General features: G+C 37.1%; 1 protein-coding gene across 8 annotated transcripts in view; it reads right to left on the bottom strand.

Annotated features, from left to right (window-relative positions):
• HORMAD2 (HORMA domain containing 2) overlaps positions 1 to 18,423 on the bottom strand; it is a 91,164-nt gene that overhangs the window by 54,936 nt on the left and 17,805 nt on the right. For 5 of the 8 annotated variants that reach the window (XR_010339349.1, XM_012464983.2, XM_012464985.2 and 2 more), the window contains exons 3-7: positions 14,241 to 14,382; positions 9,797 to 9,860; positions 8,885 to 8,921; positions 1,757 to 1,777; positions 1,065 to 1,091 (exon numbers count right to left, since the gene is read on the bottom strand). Coding sequence is in view for 7 of the 8 variants with exons in the window: in XM_012464983.2 (XP_012320406.2) it covers positions 1,065 to 1,091; positions 1,757 to 1,777; positions 8,885 to 8,921; positions 9,797 to 9,860; positions 14,241 to 14,382 (291 nt within the window). In the remaining variant the exon portion in view is untranslated. The remainder of the gene's footprint in view (positions 1 to 1,064; positions 1,092 to 1,756; positions 1,778 to 8,884; positions 8,922 to 9,796; positions 9,861 to 14,240; positions 14,383 to 18,423) is intronic. The other 3 variants (XM_012464984.2, XM_021666176.2, XM_064367891.1) reach the window with 3 other exon arrangements.

Below are 18,423 nucleotides of genomic sequence, written 5' to 3'. Positions count from 1 at the left end.
GGGAGATAGAAAACAAGACAAGACTCTTGTCCTCAAGAATTCACAATCTGGGCCGGGCATGATAGCTCATGCCTGTAATCCCAGCACTTTGGGAGGCCGAAGTGGGCAGATCACTTGACGTCAGGAGTTCGAGACCAGCCTGGCCAACATGGTGAAATCCTCTCTACTAAAAATATAAAAATTAAAAATATGGAAAATATAAAAATTAGCTGGACATGGTGGTGCACACCGGTAATCCCAGCTACTCAGGAAGCTGAGGCAGGAGAATTGCTAGAACCTGCCAGGCAGAGGTCACAGTGAGCCAAGACTGCACCACTGCACTCCAGCCTGTGCAACAGAGTGAGATGCTGTCTTAAAAAAAAAAAAGAATTTACAATCTGGTTGGGGAGATTAAGTAATCAATACGAATCAATTGAGTGTGTTAAATTGTGGGGGTTCTGCTGGAAAAGGAATTTAAAGAAAGAAGTTAGTTTAGACCAAATAGCCAAAGAGGCTTACATATAAGATTTGAACATAGTTGGCCTTGAAGATGAGTCGGATTCTCTAAACAGCGGGAAGAAATCTAAAGAGAGAAGAGGTAAAGCTCTGAAAATCTATAAAAGCAAGAAAAGGTGAGAATTGGCAAAAAAGAAAATTAAAATTATGCTATATCTCATTTATTTTCCCAAAAGGCCATAAACAGAAATGATTCATAATCAGTTTAATAAGAAAATGTGGTTTTATATTACTTGGAAAAAAAAGTCCATAAAAAATTAAATTAAAAAAATTTAAGAAAAAAACATGGTTTTATACATTTATACATTAAGAGACTCTTAATGCCAACAGGTCAGGGAATAGGCTCAGTTCTTCTCAATGCCTTTCTCCCCCAATACCCTTAGATAGTTTTTGAAAAATCTTATAATAAGAGATTGGTCAAGTTTATAGTAAAATATACTGAAAGAGCCCACTATGAGTTCCTCTGCTCATATGGTAGTCTAGTAACAATCTATAGCCTCAACTCAGATAAACATATTAAAATATAATATACATATACTACCCACCTATATGTTTGTGTGTGTTCTTACCTCAGGTCCTGTGGGATTTGCATAAAGCTGTATAAGGGAAAATAAACAGCATTTAATTTCTGGAATTTACTGGATTACTCCTCATAGAGTACATTTTTTATATAGAGTTCAATTTGTGCTCTATTCGTTGAGTATAGACATATTTTAAGCTAGAGGTAGGCTATGCTTATTTTGTGAATGTAGAGTCTTAGAATATTCTATGAACACTGAATAAAATGAAATTAATAATGAGACATTTATAATTACCATAACTGAGCTACAAATAAATTCTAAATAATCCATTATGGTTTAAAATTTGTTCAATAAATCATAGATCTAAGACTCTCAATGGCATCTTCTCATTTTCTAGTCTTAACTACATATAACATGTTAAACTCAAAAGGTATACAGAATTTTGAGTCTACCAAACTTCAAAAACAAAAAATTTGGAGTCTGTAAAGTAACTAAAAAAATAAAATCCTGAGAGCCAATAAATGAAGCAGATAGTACAGCCTATATATTTTCCTATGTATTATACCGAAGAAATACACAATTCATAATTTTAAGACTTTTAATAGATCTTATGTTTTTAGTTTCCAAGACAGATAAAGAAAATCAGGGAGGAAGAGGGAGAATAATGTTTTAATGTTTCACTTGCCAAAAGACAACAAAATAGAGACCAAGGCTTGGTCTTTAAATGAGTATGTACTTACTGTCAGTACTGCCATACGTAGCTTCCAGAGAAAGAAAAAAAAACTAGTGTTATTATATACTTGCACCTATATTATCACTCTTTTTAATAGACTAATTAAAATATTATATTTCAAAGAGGTTCCAAAGATTTGGGTAGGAAAAAAATATCCAGAAAGTCAGAAAAAAAGGATAGAGTCATCTCTCAGTATCGGAGAGGGAATTAGTTCCAAGACTCCCTCTGAATACCAAAATCCATGTGTACTCAAGTCCCTCAGGGAGTACATGAAAAGTCAGCCCTCCGTATCTGGGTTTTGCATCTGCAAATACTATATTTTCTCCTTTCATTCTTTTTTTTTTGAGACATAGTCTCACTCTGTCACCCAGGTTGTAGTGCAGTGGCATGATCTCTGCTCACTGCAACCTCTGCCTTCCGGGTTTAAGGGATTCTCTTGCCTCAGCCTCCCAAGTAGCTGGGATTACAGGCACCCGCCACCATGCCCAGCTGATTTTTGTATTTTCAGTAGAGACGGGGTTTTTCCATGTTGGCCAGGCTGGGCATGAACTCCTGACCTCAAATGATCCTCCCGTCTCGGTCTCCCAAAGTGCTAGAATTACAGGCATGAGCCACTGCCCCGGCCTATATTTTCAATCTACCTTTGGTTGCAGATGTGGAAGCCACAGATACAGAAGGCCAATTTTATTTACTGAAAATAATCCATGTATAAGTGGGCCCATGAAGTTCAAAGCCATGTTGTTCAAAGGTCAACTATATTTTTTTCGGGAGGGTCAAAATTAATTTTATGCTAAAAGTTTATTATATGAAGCCAGGTGCAGTGGCTCATCTGTAATCCTAGCACTTTGGGAGGCCGAGGTGGGTAGACTGCCTGAGCTCAGGAGTTCGAGACCAGCCTGGGCAACATGGTGAAACCTGTCTCTACTAAAATACAAAAAATTAGCTGGGAGTGGTGGTGTGTGCCTGTAATCCCAGCTACTCGGGAAGCTGAGACAGGAGAATTTCTCGAACCTGGGAGGTGGAGGTTGCAGTGAGCTGAGATTGTGCCATTGCACTCCAGCCTGGGTGACAGAGCAAGACTCCATCTCAAAAAAAAAAAAAAAAAGTATATTATATGTTAACAATTTTGATAGCAATTTTTTTGCATTATAAAGGGGAATTCCCTAGATATCTAAAAACTGATTCTTTCCTATAATTTTTTTCTCTCCATTTTTGAATGACTAGCATTTTTTAATTTATATATAATAGTTGTACCTATTTTGAGAGTACATGTGATATTTTGATACCTGTATACAATGTGTAATGAGTTCAAATGTACTTTAAATCATTTCTAGATTACTTATAATACCTATTACTATGTAAATGCTATATAAATAGTTGTTACACTGTATTTTTTATTTGTATTACTTTTTATTGTTGTACCGGTTTTTTTCTAAATATTTTCGAGTTGGTTGAATCTGTGGATATAGAATGCTCTGATACATGGAAGTCCAACTGTACTAATTATTCACTCATTCAAGTGAGTGCCTGTTACATACCCAGGGCTCTGCTGGAGAGGAGAGAGACACAAAAAAGATAACTATCCCTACTCTCAAAAAGTTATATTTTAGTTCTGGAGGCAAAAAATACATAAAATAATTCATTATTACTAAATAATTAAATATGCTACAAGTACATCAAAAAGCATCCCATTTGAAACTAGTCTACTAAAGTAAAAATGTCTTATATGTCTATAAAGTCCTTGTCCTCTCTACATACATACTACTATGAAAAGATTACCTCTGCTTGAAAGAGTAATATATAGACATAGATAGAAATATAATCAAGCCAATGATAATTGTTTTTAAAAACTAGAATACAAATCAGAAACTTTCAGGCCAGGCACAGTAGTTCATGCCTATAATTCCAGCACTTTGGGAAGCCAAGGTGGGCGGATCACTTGAACCCAGAAGTTGAAAGCCAGCCTGGGAAACATGGTAAGATGCCATCTCTACAAAAAAGTAAAAAAAATTAGCTAGGCATTGTGGTGTACACTTGTGGTCCTAGCTACTTGGGAGGCTGAGGCAGGAGGATTGTTTGAGGCCTGGAGGTTGAGGCTACAGTGAGCTGTGATTGTGCCAGTGCACTCCAGCTTAGGCAACACAGTGAAATCCTGTAAGAAAGAATGAGAGAAAGGAAGAAATAAAAGAAAGAGAGGAAGAAAGAAAAGAAAAGAAAAGGAAAGATAGAAAAAATTTTCAGAACCATGATTTCATTTTGAAGGACTAAAACACAGTGAAACCCTGTAAGAAAGAATGAGAGAAAGGGAGAAATAAAAGAAAGAGAGGAAGAAAGAAAAGAAAAGAAGAGAAAAGAAAAGGAAAGATAGAAAAAATTTTCAGAACCATGATTTCATTTTGAAGGACTAAAACTTTACTGCCACTGTGTGGCCATTTTGGTTACTGCAAATAATTGATTTTAAGACTGCATAGTGAAACTCACACATTAATTAATTGAGTTCAATTATTTATGCATTCATTCAAAAATAGACATGGCCCCAATCTCAGGGAACATTCAGACTAGCAGGGAAGAACAACGTTAAACAAAAAAAAGCAAAGATAGCTACATCATTATCATGGTGTTCATTGCTATGAAGAAGCAGCATGGGATGCTATGAGAACAAAAAATCAAGGGACCATCTAGGCTGGGGAGGAGGGTGTCAGGGAAGGCCTCCCTAGGGAAGTAAATATTTAAGTGGAGACTTGAAGGATAAATTGGAGTTAGCTAGGCAATGTGTATGGGGCAGGGGACAGAAGCTTCCAGGCAAAAGGAACAATATACACAAAGGTAAAAAAAAAAAAAAAAAGCTTGGCATGTTCTAGATTCCTTGTGTGACCTGAAGATGGAAACAACAGTGATGCCCTGGCCAGGCAGACTGGGATCATACAGACCTTGCAGACCATGTGCAGGACTCTGAACTTTATTTTAAAAGCTATGAAAAATTTTTAGGCAAAAGAATGACATGATCAGACTTGGGTTTCTGAAAGTATGCAGTGTGGACAGTGGATTGGAATGCTGAAGAATAGAGAATGGGAATAAGGAAACAAGCTAGGTAGTTGTATACAATATAGTCTCTTTTTTACAATAATTATCTACAACACTGATATGTGCTTATTTTAAATAATTCAAGCATAATATAAAGTATTAAAAAAGTATAAAAATCACCCAAAATTTCACAACTACAGATAATCATGCTCTTACAGGAGAACATCTTTTAAGATCTCTAGATACTCAAATTTGATTTTACTCAAACTATTTTCATTTATTTATTTGAGATGAAGTCTTGCTCTGCTGCCTAGGCTAGAGTGCAGTGGCACAGTCTCAGCTCACTGCAACCTCTACCTCCCAGGTTCAAGCAATTCTCCTGCCTCAGCCTCCCAAGTAGCTGGGACTACAGGCACAAGCCACCATGCCCAGCTAAATTTTTTTGTATTTATAACAGAGACAGGTTGTCACCATGTTGCCCAGGCTGGTCTCTAACTCCTGAGTTCAAGAGATCCCCCCTGCCTTGGCCTCCGAAAGTGCTGGGATTACAAGTGTGAGCCACTGTGCCCAGCCTCAAACTACTTTTTTTTTTTTTTTTTTTTTTTGAGATCCAATCTTGCTCTGTCACACAGGCTGGAGTGCAGTGGCGTAATCTAGGCTCACTGCAACCTCCACCTCCTGGGTTCAAGCAATTCTCCTGCCTCAGCCTCCTGAGTAGCTGGGATTACAGGCATGTACCATCACACCTGGCTAATTTTTTAGTAGAGACCAGGTTTTACCATGTCAGCCAGGGTGGTCTCGATCTTCTGAACTCATGATCCACCCGCCTTGGCCTCCCAAAGTGCTGGGATTACAGGCATGAGCCACTGTGCCCGGCCCAAACTACTTTTAAAACATATCGTACACACCTGAGGAAAGTTATAAAAGATTAACAACTGAAAAACAATATAAATACTATTTACTTAAGAGTCTAAGTCATCTATCTAAAATTTTGTCTTTTGACCTCTCCAAAATTGACCTCTCCAAAACAAGTTATTTTGACTGAGTCAGTCACACAGGTAGTCATTTAGTAAAATAAATTCATCAAACTAGCTACTCTTTGTACATTATACTGCTATTTTAGTACATGTAATACTATAATTTTTTTTTATTTATTAAAGAAGTGATTCTTTCTATTATACTGTGACCTCCCTGAGAGTGGAATCACATATACTCATTTTTATCTCATCCAATGCCGAGGCACAATATCTGGCACAGATTAAATAGCCAATGTATAAAGAATGTATAGTTAACACATATATAGTGTTTATTATGTGCCAGGTACTCTTCTAAACATTTTAGATCAGTGGTTCTCAAATTATGGTCCCTAGACCAGCAGTCAAGAGCATCACATGCAATTTATCTGAAATGCAAATTCTCACATTAGAAATTTTGAGGTGAGGCTTGACAATCTGTTTTAACAAGTCCTCCAGGTGATTCTGATGCAACCTAAAGTTTGAGAACCACTGCTTTAGATTATTAACTCATATAATCTCAAAAACTTTAACAGGTAGATTCTATTATTATTCCCATCTTCTATGCAAAGAAACTAAGGTACCAAAAGGTAGGTTACTTGCCAAAGGTCACACAAGTATTAAGTAACAGAACTTGGATACTTCAGACCATCTGACTCCAAAACTTGAACTTTTAACTATATTGTACTGCCCCTCAATGAGGGACAGTCAGGAAATGTTGCTAAATGAATGGATGAAGAGGAATGAACGAGCACTCTTCAATATGCCAGTGATGGCCTTCTCCCCCTCTGAATCTGCCCAAATATTCAGGGCCTTCAAAGCGCAAAAGCTATTTTCTCTGAAAAGATTTATCTCTTGTTCCTCACAGGTTATAGTGCCTCCTTTCCCATACTTTCCATTGCACATGATCAGTATCTTTCTTTTGGCATGCATCCCTTTCTAACGGCATTACAGGGGTGTTGATCAAAATATCTCTGATATTTTAAAATAAAAATATCAAACTGATATTTTAAAATAAAAATATCAAACTGATATTTTAAAATAAAAATATCAAACTGATATTTTAAAATATCAATATATAGGCCAGATACGGTGGCTCACACCTGTAATTCCAGCACTTTGGGAGGCCAAGGCAGGCAGATCACTTGAGGTCGGGAGTTCAAGAGCAGCCTGGCCAACGTGGTTAAACCCCGTCTCTACTGAAAATACAAAAATTAGCCAGGTGTGGTGGTGCATATCTGTAATCCCAGTTACTCAGGAGGCTGAGGCAGGAGCATCACTTGAACCCGGGAGGTGGAGATTGCAGTGAGCTGAGATCACGCCACTGCACTCTAGCCTGGCCAACAGAGTGAGACTCTGTCACACAAAAAAAGTAATAAATAAATAAACATGTAAAACTCAATATGATATAGATACTGGCCAATCAGAAAGGATGCCAATTTAGCCCTAGAGCTGGGCTCCTGGAAGCAACCCTTGGACTAGATATTAACCCTTTAGTCACTGGATTTTGGAGTGTTCTGGATCCCAAAGAGACACTGGTAAGGTGAGGGGGAGGATATTGTTGGGAGCCACATGAGGTCTCAGAAAAACAGCTATTTACCATTCAATACAGAAATATTTCAATATTTTAACAGCAAATACAGCTGAGTCAGTATGTAACAGCTAATCATCAGCCTTGCAAATAAATACTTATTTTCTGCCATGGCCTATAAGCTCTTTCCCACTTCTGTTTTATCTTTTTATCCCTCAGTCCCTCTGGTCAGTGTTGAATAAATCATAAGTAACAAATGTGCAGTGGAAATAGAAATGTATGAATGTGCTAAATAATCCAGTGTAAGCCTTCCCGACCTCAAGATTTCTTAAAGAAACAGGAATTGAGGAGTAAAAAGAAGACATAGATGGAGAAAATGGGGAAAAGCAGTGGCAGAAATTTCAAATATTTATAGGCCTTGGCTGCCACTGGAGAGCAGCAGTCATGGCTCTGCTCTACCCTATAGCCATGGGCTTCAGTAAGGGCCACAAGGTGACCAAGAATGTGAGCAAGCCCAGGCCCAGATGCCACTGCAGGTGCCTGACCAAACACACCAAGTTCGTGTAGGATATGATCCGAGAGGTGTGTGGCTTCACTGTGTATGGGCAGCATCCCATGGAGTAGCTCAAGGTCTCCAAGGACAAATGGGTCTTCAAGTTCATCAAGAAAAAGGTGGGAACACACATCTGCACCAACAGGAAGCAGGAGGAGCTGAGCAATATCCTGGCCCCCATGAGGAAAGTCGCTGCCAAGGACTGAGCCCCCTGCCTTGTCCTGCCCTCTGCTCATAATAAAAGCTGCACAGAAAGAAAGAAAGAAAGAAAGAGAGAGAGAAAGAAAGAAAGAAAATAAATAAATAAATATCATTTATATACATCTTGTCTCTTCAACTAGGACTAGAGCCTCCATTTTGTACACCCTTCATAGCTGTCTTGGGCAGCATGAAAGATCAGATGCACTTAAAATTTAAGCTGGATTTTTTTTAAAATTTGAGATACAATACTAGCTATTGTAAGGGAATAGATTATAGTTATGAACCAAACATAGTTACCAAAATAACTAAGACAGAATAAAAACCAATTATTCAAATCCATTTTTTCCTTCCATATCTGCAAATTGAATCGCCACTATTCTAAATATGTTCAATGCGCTAAATGCCAGATTCTTGTCTCTCCTGTTCCATATCCTGTGGTTCTCTTCCCCTGACTTCAGACGAAATTCTGTGGTCAGAAAGATAGGAGTATATAAAAGAGAAAACTGAGTTTTATTTCTTTTTTTTTTTTTTTTTATAGAGATGGGATTTCACCATGTTGGTCAGGCTGGTCTCGAACTCCAACCTCAGGTGAGCCACCCATCTTGGCCTCCCAAAGGAGTTTTATTTCTAACTGATGCAAAGGAGACATCAACAGGACAACAAAGATATAAGATAACAAGAAATTAGTTTATGGATGCAAACATAGACACTGTTATACTGTTAAACACGACAATGAAATAAAAGTCCAATTTCTTTTTTTAAAGAATAAAAGACAAGTCTTTGATTCCTATGTAAATTTAAAAGTATTCTTACGTATCTCTTTTCCAAAGCATCAAAACAACCTTGAATCCTGTCAAGAAATAAATGTTTGATGTCAATTGGACCACATGCAAAGCCAAAAAATTTCCAAGTACAGAATTCATTTACATTCTTTGTTTTGATATACATTAAGTTGATAACCATCTCACCTTTCCCATTTAATCATTTTTTAAAAACTCCCAGCAACTTTTAATATGTTGATAGAACTTTATAAATAACAGTGAGCAATTTTTTTGGATCCTGTAATGTTTAGTACCCTGACATGCATATGATAAATTATCAATTTTTAAAATTTCTGTGGGTACCTAGTAGGTGTATATAGTTAATATTTTATCACATTTTTAATTTTTATACAAGTCAATTTTCTTTTGAAAACAAAGCTAAATCAGTGTCTTAACAATATATTGAGTTATAATTCTTACAAATTTCTATCAAATTACTTTTCAAAAGAAAGAGGGAAAGCAGCCCAGATGCAGCGGCTCATGCCTGTAATCCCAACACTTTGGGAGGCTGAGGAGGGCAGATCACAAGGTCAAGAGATCGAGACCATCGTGGCCAACATGGTGAAACCCCATCTCTACTAAAAAACACAGAAATTAGCCAAGTGTGGTGGTGAACGCCTGTAGTCCCAGCTACTAGGGAAGCTGAGGCAGGAGAATTGCTTCAGCCCAGTGGGTGGAGGTTGCAGTGAAGTGAGATCCTGCCACTGCACTCCAACCTGGCTGGTGACAGAGTGAGACACCATCTCAAAAAAAAAAAAAAAAAGTAAAAGAAAGAGGGAAAGGGAAAGTAGGAAAGAACGGAGTGGTATTTAAAACAATGATCTTACTAAATAAGGTTTTATGGGTAATTTCAGCTGTTATAAAAATAATATTTTTCAACTTTTGTGGAATTTCTATTACTTACCATCTGATAATATGCAGTGACCCAGGACATTTTTTATCTTCTCGGAGGATTTTTAAACTGAGGTCTACAAAAACAGAAACACAGTCTATTTTTATCTACTAAATGACTGCCGTACTAAAATTGTCCATGCTAAATAGGGTATTTCCTTTAACTATTTTATTTATATAACTTATTTAGTTTTATAGCTTATAAAAACATTTTGGATCTCTAAACATCTACTTTAAAAATAAATCCTATGGTAATAAGTAGCTTAGTCTCAATTTTGATTACAGTTAGGAGTTTCCCCCTTCGACAATGTAGCACAACTGAGTTGGCTGCAAAATCAATTTGTGTCCCTTCTTTGCCTCTATTGAATTCTAAGTAATTATGAGGTAGTGTTGAGACTATCTCCATTGACCAACTTAAAATATACACCTCAATCTCAGTCATTTCTGTATTATTTCTCTCCCTCTCAGTGAAAAGAAAGGAATAAAAATTTCACATGGATTATTCTCAAGTATTTGTTTTTTATCTGAAATCTACTTTTTTATACTTGGGAAGAATGGGAATATCATATTAAGAGTTTGGGTTTAGGCCAGGCTCACACTTGTAATCCCAGGACTTTGGGATGCTAAGGCAAGAGGATTTCTTGAGCCCAGAAGGTCGAAATCATCCTGGACAACCTAGTGAAACCTCACCTCTAAAAAAATAATAATTTTAAAAAATTAGCTGGGCATAGTGGCACATGCCTATAGTCCCAACTACTCAGGAGGCTGAGGCAGGAGAATCACTTGAGCCTGGAAGGTAGAAGCTGTAATCCGGTAATGATCATGCCACCACACTCCAGCCTGGACAATGAAATGAGACCCTGTCTCAAAATAAATAGAGTTTTGGTTTAAAGCAATCCAAAATCAATCACTGTTTCATGTGTTATTGTGCATAAGTAACTTCACCTTTTCATATTGTTTTCCTATCCTAAATTGATGTCACCTGTATCTCCATCAAGGGATATGAAAATTATTCCATGTTGATATAACGTTCAGAAATTACCAGAGAGTGACACAGGAGTATTTAGCATTTTTATGATGTATATTTCTTTAAGAACAAACATTGAAAGGGAAACGTATAACTTCCATGATAACTGTCACAAAAAATAAAGCTATAGGGAATATAGGGATATAGTGTATCACTGCCATTGCCTAGGGTAGTAACTGGCACACAATATGTGTTTATTACCAAAAATATGCCTTTCTCAATTCTATGTTCCAGATAAAAGGGGAAACTGCAACTATATGTTAGATATAAACACATTCACTCTTACAAGTTTGTATCTCATAGACCAAAAGATGTATAGCACATATGCATTTTACTGATGCTCTTACATTGCTTAATTTTTTTTTTTTTTTTTTGAGACAGAGTCTCACTGTATCACCCAGGCTGGAATTCAGTGGTGCAATCATGGCTCACCAGGCTCAGATGATCCTCCCACCTCAGACTCCAGAGTAGCTGGAACTACAAGCACCCGCCACTATGGCCAGCTAATTTTTTGTATTTTTTTGTAGAGACAGGGTTTCACTGTGTTGTTCAGGCTTTTCCTGGACTCCTAGGCTCAAGCAGTCTGCCCACCTTGCCTCCCAAAGTGTTATGATTACACTTTGGATTACAAGCATGAGTCACTGTGCCCAACCAAGAGAATTAGACTGAAATGAGGCCAAGGTATATCATTAAATACAAATGTAAGAAATTTAAGACTAGATTTTGAAATATAACATCTTATAAGGCAACTTGTAACTCTTTATATTTATTTTCCAAATGACAGTTCCAATTTTAGTGACAAGTCAACAAGATTCACAATCCAGTTTTTTTGTTTTTTTTTTTTTTTTTAAATACTTTAAGTTCTGGGATACATGTGCAGAACATGCAGGTTTGTTACATAGGTATACATGTGCCATGGTGGTTTGCTGCACCCATCAACCTGTCATCTAGGTTTTAAGCCCTGCATGCATTAGGTATTTGTCCTAATGCTATCCCTCCCCTTGCCCCCAACTCCCTGACAGGCCCTGGTGTGTGATGTTCCCCTCCCTCTGTCCATGTGATCTTATTGTTCAACTCACACTTATGAGTGAGACCATGTGGTGTTTGATTTTCTGTTCCTGTGTTAGTTTGCTGAGAATGATGGTTTCTAGCTTCATCCATGTCCCTGCAAAGGACATGAATTCATTCTTTTTATGGCTGCATAGTATTCCATGATGTATATGTGCCACATTTTCTTTATCCAGTCTATCATTGATGGGCATTTGGGTTGGTTCCATGTCTTTGCTATTGTAAATAGTGCTGCAATAAACATATGTGTGCATATGTCTTTATAGTAGAATGATTTATAATCCTTTGGGTATATACCCAGTAATGGATTTGCTGAGTCAAATGGTATTTCTGGTTCTATATCCTTGAGGAATTGCCACATTATTTTCCACAATGGTTGAAATAATTTGCATTCCCACCAACAGTGTAAAAGTATTCCTATTTCTCTACATCCTCTCCAGCATCTGTTGTTTCCTGACTTTTTAATGATTGCCATTCTAACTGGCATGAGATGGTATTTCATTGTGGTTTTGATTTCCATTTCTCTAATGACCAGTGATGATGAGCTTTTTTTCAGGCTTGCTGGCTGCATAAATGTCTTCTTTTGATAAGTGTCTGTTCATATCCTCTGCCCATTTTTTGATGGGGTTGTTTGTTCTTTTCTTGTAAATTTGTTTAAGTTCCTTGTAGATTCTGGATATTAGACCTTTGTCAAGATGGATAGATTGCAACAATTTTCTCCCATTCTATAGGTTGCCTGTTCACTCTGATGATAGTTTCTTTTGCTGTGCAGAAGCTCTTTAGTTTGATTAGATCCCATTTGTCAATTTTGGCTTTTGTTGTAATTGCTTTTGGTCCTTTAGTCATGAAGTCTGCCCATGCCTATGTCCTGAATGGTATTGCCTACATTGTCTTCTAGGGTTTTTATGGTTTTAGGTCTTACATTTAAGTTTTTAGTTCATCTTGAGTTAATTTTTGTATAAGGTGTAAGGAAGGGGTCCAGTTTCAGTTTTCTGCATATGGCTAACCAGTTTTCCCAGTACCATTTGTTAAATAGGGAATCCTTTCCTCATTGCTTGTTTTTGTCAGGTTTGTCAAAGATCAGATGGTTGTAGATGTGTGGTGTTATTTATGAGGGCTCTGTTCTGTTCCATTGGTCTATGTATCTGTTTTGGTACCAGTACCATGCTGTTTTGGTTACTGTAGGCTTGTAGTATAGTTTAAAGTCAGGTAGCATGATGCCTCCAGCTTTGTTCTTTTTGCTTAGGATTGTCTTGGCTATATGGACTCTTTTTTGGTTCCATATGAAATTTAAAGTTTTTTCTAATTCTATGAAGAAAATCAATGGTAGCTTGATGGGAATAGCATTAAATTATAAATTACTTTGGGCAGTATGACCATTTTCACAGTACACAATCCAGCTTTTTAAACAAATAAGATTTTAAAAAATTGTTGAGTCCTAGGTACTTAGGTTTTGTTTGTTTGTTTGTTTTTGCATCAAAGCTTTGCTCATGTCACCCAGGCTGGAGTGCAATGGCATGATCTTGACTCACTACAATGTCTGCCTCCAGGGTTCAAGTGATTCTCCTGCCTCAGCTTCCCACATAGCTAGGATTACATGCACCCACCACCATGCCCAGCTAATTTTTGTATTTTCAGTAGAGACAGGGCTTCACCATGTTGGCCAGGTTGGTTTCAAACCCCTGACCTCAGGTGATCCACCCACCTCAACCTCCCAAATTGCTGGGATTACAGGCATGAGCCACCACACCTGGCTGGTACTTGTTTTTATAATAAGAGAAGAAAAGGAACCAGAAATGGCTTGTAATATAAGGCAATAAGGTAAGTTTAAGGGCACTGAAACAAAAGGAATGAAAGTAGAAGATCTGGCAATTGAGAAAAAAGCTGGAACTGATTAGAATAATAATTGTCTTAATATCCATGTTAATCAACAAATGAGTTTGACATTTTTCCCCCAGCATTTTTTAAATATATTAACAGGGAGAAAAGTGTTTCACCTTTGAACTTCGTCAATGCCAAAGTATACCTTAAACAACAAATTCAATTAAGGCACAGAATAGTGCAAATCTACAGTGTTCAAATAGATTTTGATCTGGCTGTTGCTTTTACACTGGCCTTGTCCAAACAGGTTTCTTTTTTCCTCCATCTGTCACCTGGCATCTAGCCAGGAACTAGTAATTCCTATGAGTAAAATCACTACACACAGTAAAATTAAAATGGAAAATGGATTAGCAAATTGTCTTGAAGAACAGGCCCTTAAGTTGGAATTAGCACACTTTGTGAGAAGTGAAAGGTTTATTACTGCTAAATAGAAAAAGGGGCTACAACAGCCAAAGAGACTATTTATTTAGTTTAACTTTACCATCCAAATGGCGTTCTCCATAAGAGCTCTCTGGAAACAGGCCCCTTAGGTATGCTATACATGAGATGGAAATAGCAAAAAGTTTCTTCACGATTTTCAATGACTCATGCCCATTAGTGATTTGAGATGGGAAAACTGTTTCCTGGAAAAACAACAAAGGTAAAAAAATATTAGTATTCTTTAATATATTCAGTCCAGCACATCATTACCACAGATATGATGAAAAGATTGCTCAAGACTTCAAATTTGGTATCTTTAAAGGTAATCAAAAGGAAACAGAGCTTTGAATATTATATTAAATTAGATCTTCATAGGCAAGGCAGAGCAAAAAGGCAAAAACAATTACCCAAGTAATTCAAGACTAAAACAATTTATTTCACAATGATCCATGAATAAGAGGCAAAACTGGAGTTTTACTATGATTATATAATCTCCTCCCCTCTCATACATTCCTTGGACCCCATTGCAATCTGGATTTTACACCTCTCTTTTCTATGCTATTCTCTCCAGAGTCACCAAGTACCATCCTATCGTTGACCTCTTCCCATTCCTCATAATATATAACTTCTTTGTATTATCTGTCACTGTTACCCACATACTGTCTTCTTCTCCAAGGTACCATAACAGTATTTTGGTTTTTCACCTACCCCTTCATATCTATCTCAGTCTCTTTTATTTTTTCTAGTTGTTCTGCCCTTTAAATATTGGTTCTTCCCTTCTCCCCCAGGACTCTGTCTTCAGGCTTTCTCTCTTTTTAGAGCTGTCTTCTTGAATAATCTCATCTAGTTTCATAGCTTCAGCTACAGCCTATACAGAAAGGATTTCAAATCCCTATTTCTGTTCTGAGTCCCAGTTCTATACTTTTATTTCTTGAACATCTGTGCCTAAACCACCTTGTAGATCCCTTAAACTCAGTTTATCTCCACCACCCCTGGCTAAAACCTGATCCCAAGTCTCATTCTCAGACTAGTGAATCAGCATTATTCCACTCATCCAAGCTAAAAGCAGCTTCATCTTTGTCTTCTCTCTCCTTCATACCCCACTAAATTCTATTAATTCTCTCTAAAAGAGTTCTCAAATCTATTTTCTCCTTTCCCTTCTCACCGCCACTGGCTTGACTAAGGACAAACTCAATTCTCCCCTTGATTACTGTAGTAGTACCTGATCTCTTTGCTAATAGTTATTTTATTCAATCTGTCTTCCATATTGCCATCAGAATTAATTTTCGAGGACACAAATCTTTTCATGATACTCCCAGTGTTCATGAAGAAGAGAGTTCAAGTACCTTAGAGTGGGATTTGAGAACTGTCAAAATCTTATTCTTGTCTAGCTCTCCTGCCTCATCTCACACCCTTTCCTCTCTGCCCACACTCCCTTATTCTCTCCCATGCACCCTATTCTCCAGCCACGTGGAACTGTGGCTATTCATCTACTATTCTACTGCCATATTTTTCCATACTTTTGTGTTTTGCTTAAGCCAGAGCTCTGAGGAATACTAAACTTTTGTAAGATGTCACAAAATGTTCTATTAAAAGTATCAATACTAGCAATAGTTTCCCACTAAATTTTATGTGTGTGTATATATACAACATAGTAAACAAACTTAAATCATTGTTCTTAAATGATTAGTATTCCTTAAGAAATAGTGTGCCATAAAAGGAATGTGATAAGAGAGTGACTGATACACGAATTTGTGACTTTTGCTTCAGTATGTAAAGTGTCTACCAAGAGTCATCTTATATATAGAATATTTGCTGATGGATAGGTCATGTCAGTATCTCAAATTATCATTTTGACATATGTTTGACATACTATGTTTATTATATACACAATGTTTATTGTGTTTATGTATCAACATAAAAATAAAAATTTTATGTTTGTCATAATTACTCCGTGAAACTGCTTTTTGCTGTCTTCTTTAAGCTAAGCAGAAAATATGTCTCATGAATTCCAGCTGGTGTTGTGTTACTACATCATAATTTTAAAGTATTTTCTAAACATTAACAAATTAGATTATATTAAACTTTAGAACTTCTGTTCATTTAATATACTATTAAGAGCAAAGAGGCAACTCAAAGGTGAGAAAAACTATTCTCAATACATAGGTCTTACAAAAGATTCATATCCAGAATGTATAAAAAACTAAAATTCTTTAAGAAAGACAATCAAATAGAAAGGTGTCTATTTATGTGAAAATAGACACTTTATAAAACAGCCTATCTAAATGACCAAAAAACAGATGAACAAGTGTTTAAACTCTATCAGGGAAGTGAGCATTAAAATTACAAGGAGGCTGGGCATGGTGGCTCACACCTGTAATCCCAGCACTTTGGGAGGCTGAGGCTGGCAGATCAGTTAAGGTTAGGAGTTCAAGACGAGCCTGGCCAACATGGCAAAACTCCCATCTCTACTAAAAATACAAAAATTAGCCAGGTATGGTGGAGGACGGCTATAATCCCGCTACTCAGGAGGCTGAGGCAGGAGAAACACTTGAACCTGGGAGGTGGATATCACAGTGAGCCAAGATTGTGCCACTCCAGCCTGGGTGGCAGAGTAAGACTCTGTCACTGAAAGTTTTAAAAAGAACGTAGAATAATAAAAACTCCTAAACCTCTTTGGAAAATTGCTTGGCAGTATCTAATAAAGCTAAATATACACATATCCTATGACCTATATTTTACTCATAGGTATACATCTAACACATATGCTTATATGTTCACTAAAGAACATGTATTAGAGTATTCAGAAAAGCATTATTTGTAATAGACCCAAGCTGGAAACCACCCAAATGCCTATCAACAGTAGAATGAATAAAACTGGTATATGCCCCCAATGGAATACTATATAACAATGAGAATGAATGATCTATAACTATATTAAGTAATGTAGATGACTCTCACACACAAGGCTGAGCAAAAGAAACCAGATACAAATGAGTGTTAGTGTATGATTTCATTTATATAAAGTACAAAAGCAGGTGAAACTCATCTATGCTGTTAAATGTCAAGATGGTGGTTTCTCTTGGTGGGGATAGGGGATAATAACTAGAAGACAGGATCTCTTATTACTAGACCCTAGCCAAGACAGACAGCCATTTCTGACTTTTGAAATTCACCAGAGGTAATCCCCCAGGTGAAACAAGTAAGCCTTAACTAAGGTTATTACTTAACCATGAATGTATGAGGTATTTTCAAACAGGTGATAAGCAGGTTTTACAAAATCTAGAATCTCCAAAGGTAGCTCAGAGAAAGGAAAACTTAAGACAGAAAATCAGAAGCTATCCATGAGAGAAAAAGAATCAATAAATGGCAGAGTTACACAAATAACAAAAAAAGGACTCATTCCCTAGGTCTGGAATTAAACCTGTCACACCACTGTAAAAGAGCAGAGCTTTAGCTTCTGAGTTAATACACAGGGTAGCTACCATTGCTCTTCCTAGAAGGAGGCTAAGGCAGTCATTTTTAAGCTTGCAAAGGACTTAACTGCTCAAGAAAACTCTTAAGCCGCACAACACTATCATGTGTCCTTTCAGACTCACCTCTTGAAAATTCATGCCCTCTGGATGTCAGAGACCAAGAGAGGGAACCCCAACATGGTCCCAAAATCAAACTTTTCAGGTCATAAAATGAAAGGGAAACTTCATCCGGTATTGGTTTCAGGAACTCAAAGCAATGTTTGTAATGGAGCAATCTGCCAAACTGGCTTGAACAGTGGGCTTATAGGGGTCCTAAGCCTATGTTCTATCCTATGGTACTCCTTTTTCCATTATAGAGTGACACAGAAAGATAAATTCATAGCACAAAGTATACCAGATTTATTATAGCTAACACTAGTCTCACAAATCCTTTTTTTTTTTTTTTTTAGTTAATCAAACCCTTGCAGAGGAGACAGTGACATTTACCATTCACACACATACAGACATACACACACACACACATACACACACACACACAGAGAGAGAGAGAGAGAGAGAGAGAGAGAGAGAACAAGACAGAGAAAGAGACAGAGACAGGGAGAGACCAAAAGCCTGGCTGGTAAGAAATTCTTATCCTTTTTGCTAGCATACCAGGTTTCCAGGTTCTCTTTGTCAGCAGCTTCCAAAAGAACAGAATAGCTTTTAATGACCCTGCTTGCTGCACCATAGCTGTGGGGGCCAAGCTGTGTTACAAAAGAAAATCATCCT

This window comes from Aotus nancymaae, unplaced genomic scaffold (genome assembly GCF_030222135.1).
Source record: "Aotus nancymaae isolate 86718 unplaced genomic scaffold, 86718_ANA_hifiasm-v0.15.2.pri h1tg000076l, whole genome shotgun sequence".
In the NCBI taxonomy this organism is placed as follows: domain Eukaryota; kingdom Metazoa; phylum Chordata; class Mammalia; order Primates; family Aotidae; genus Aotus; species Aotus nancymaae.
Note: the sequence above shows the minus strand (reverse complement) of the source record. Positions and strands in the feature narration are given on the sequence as shown.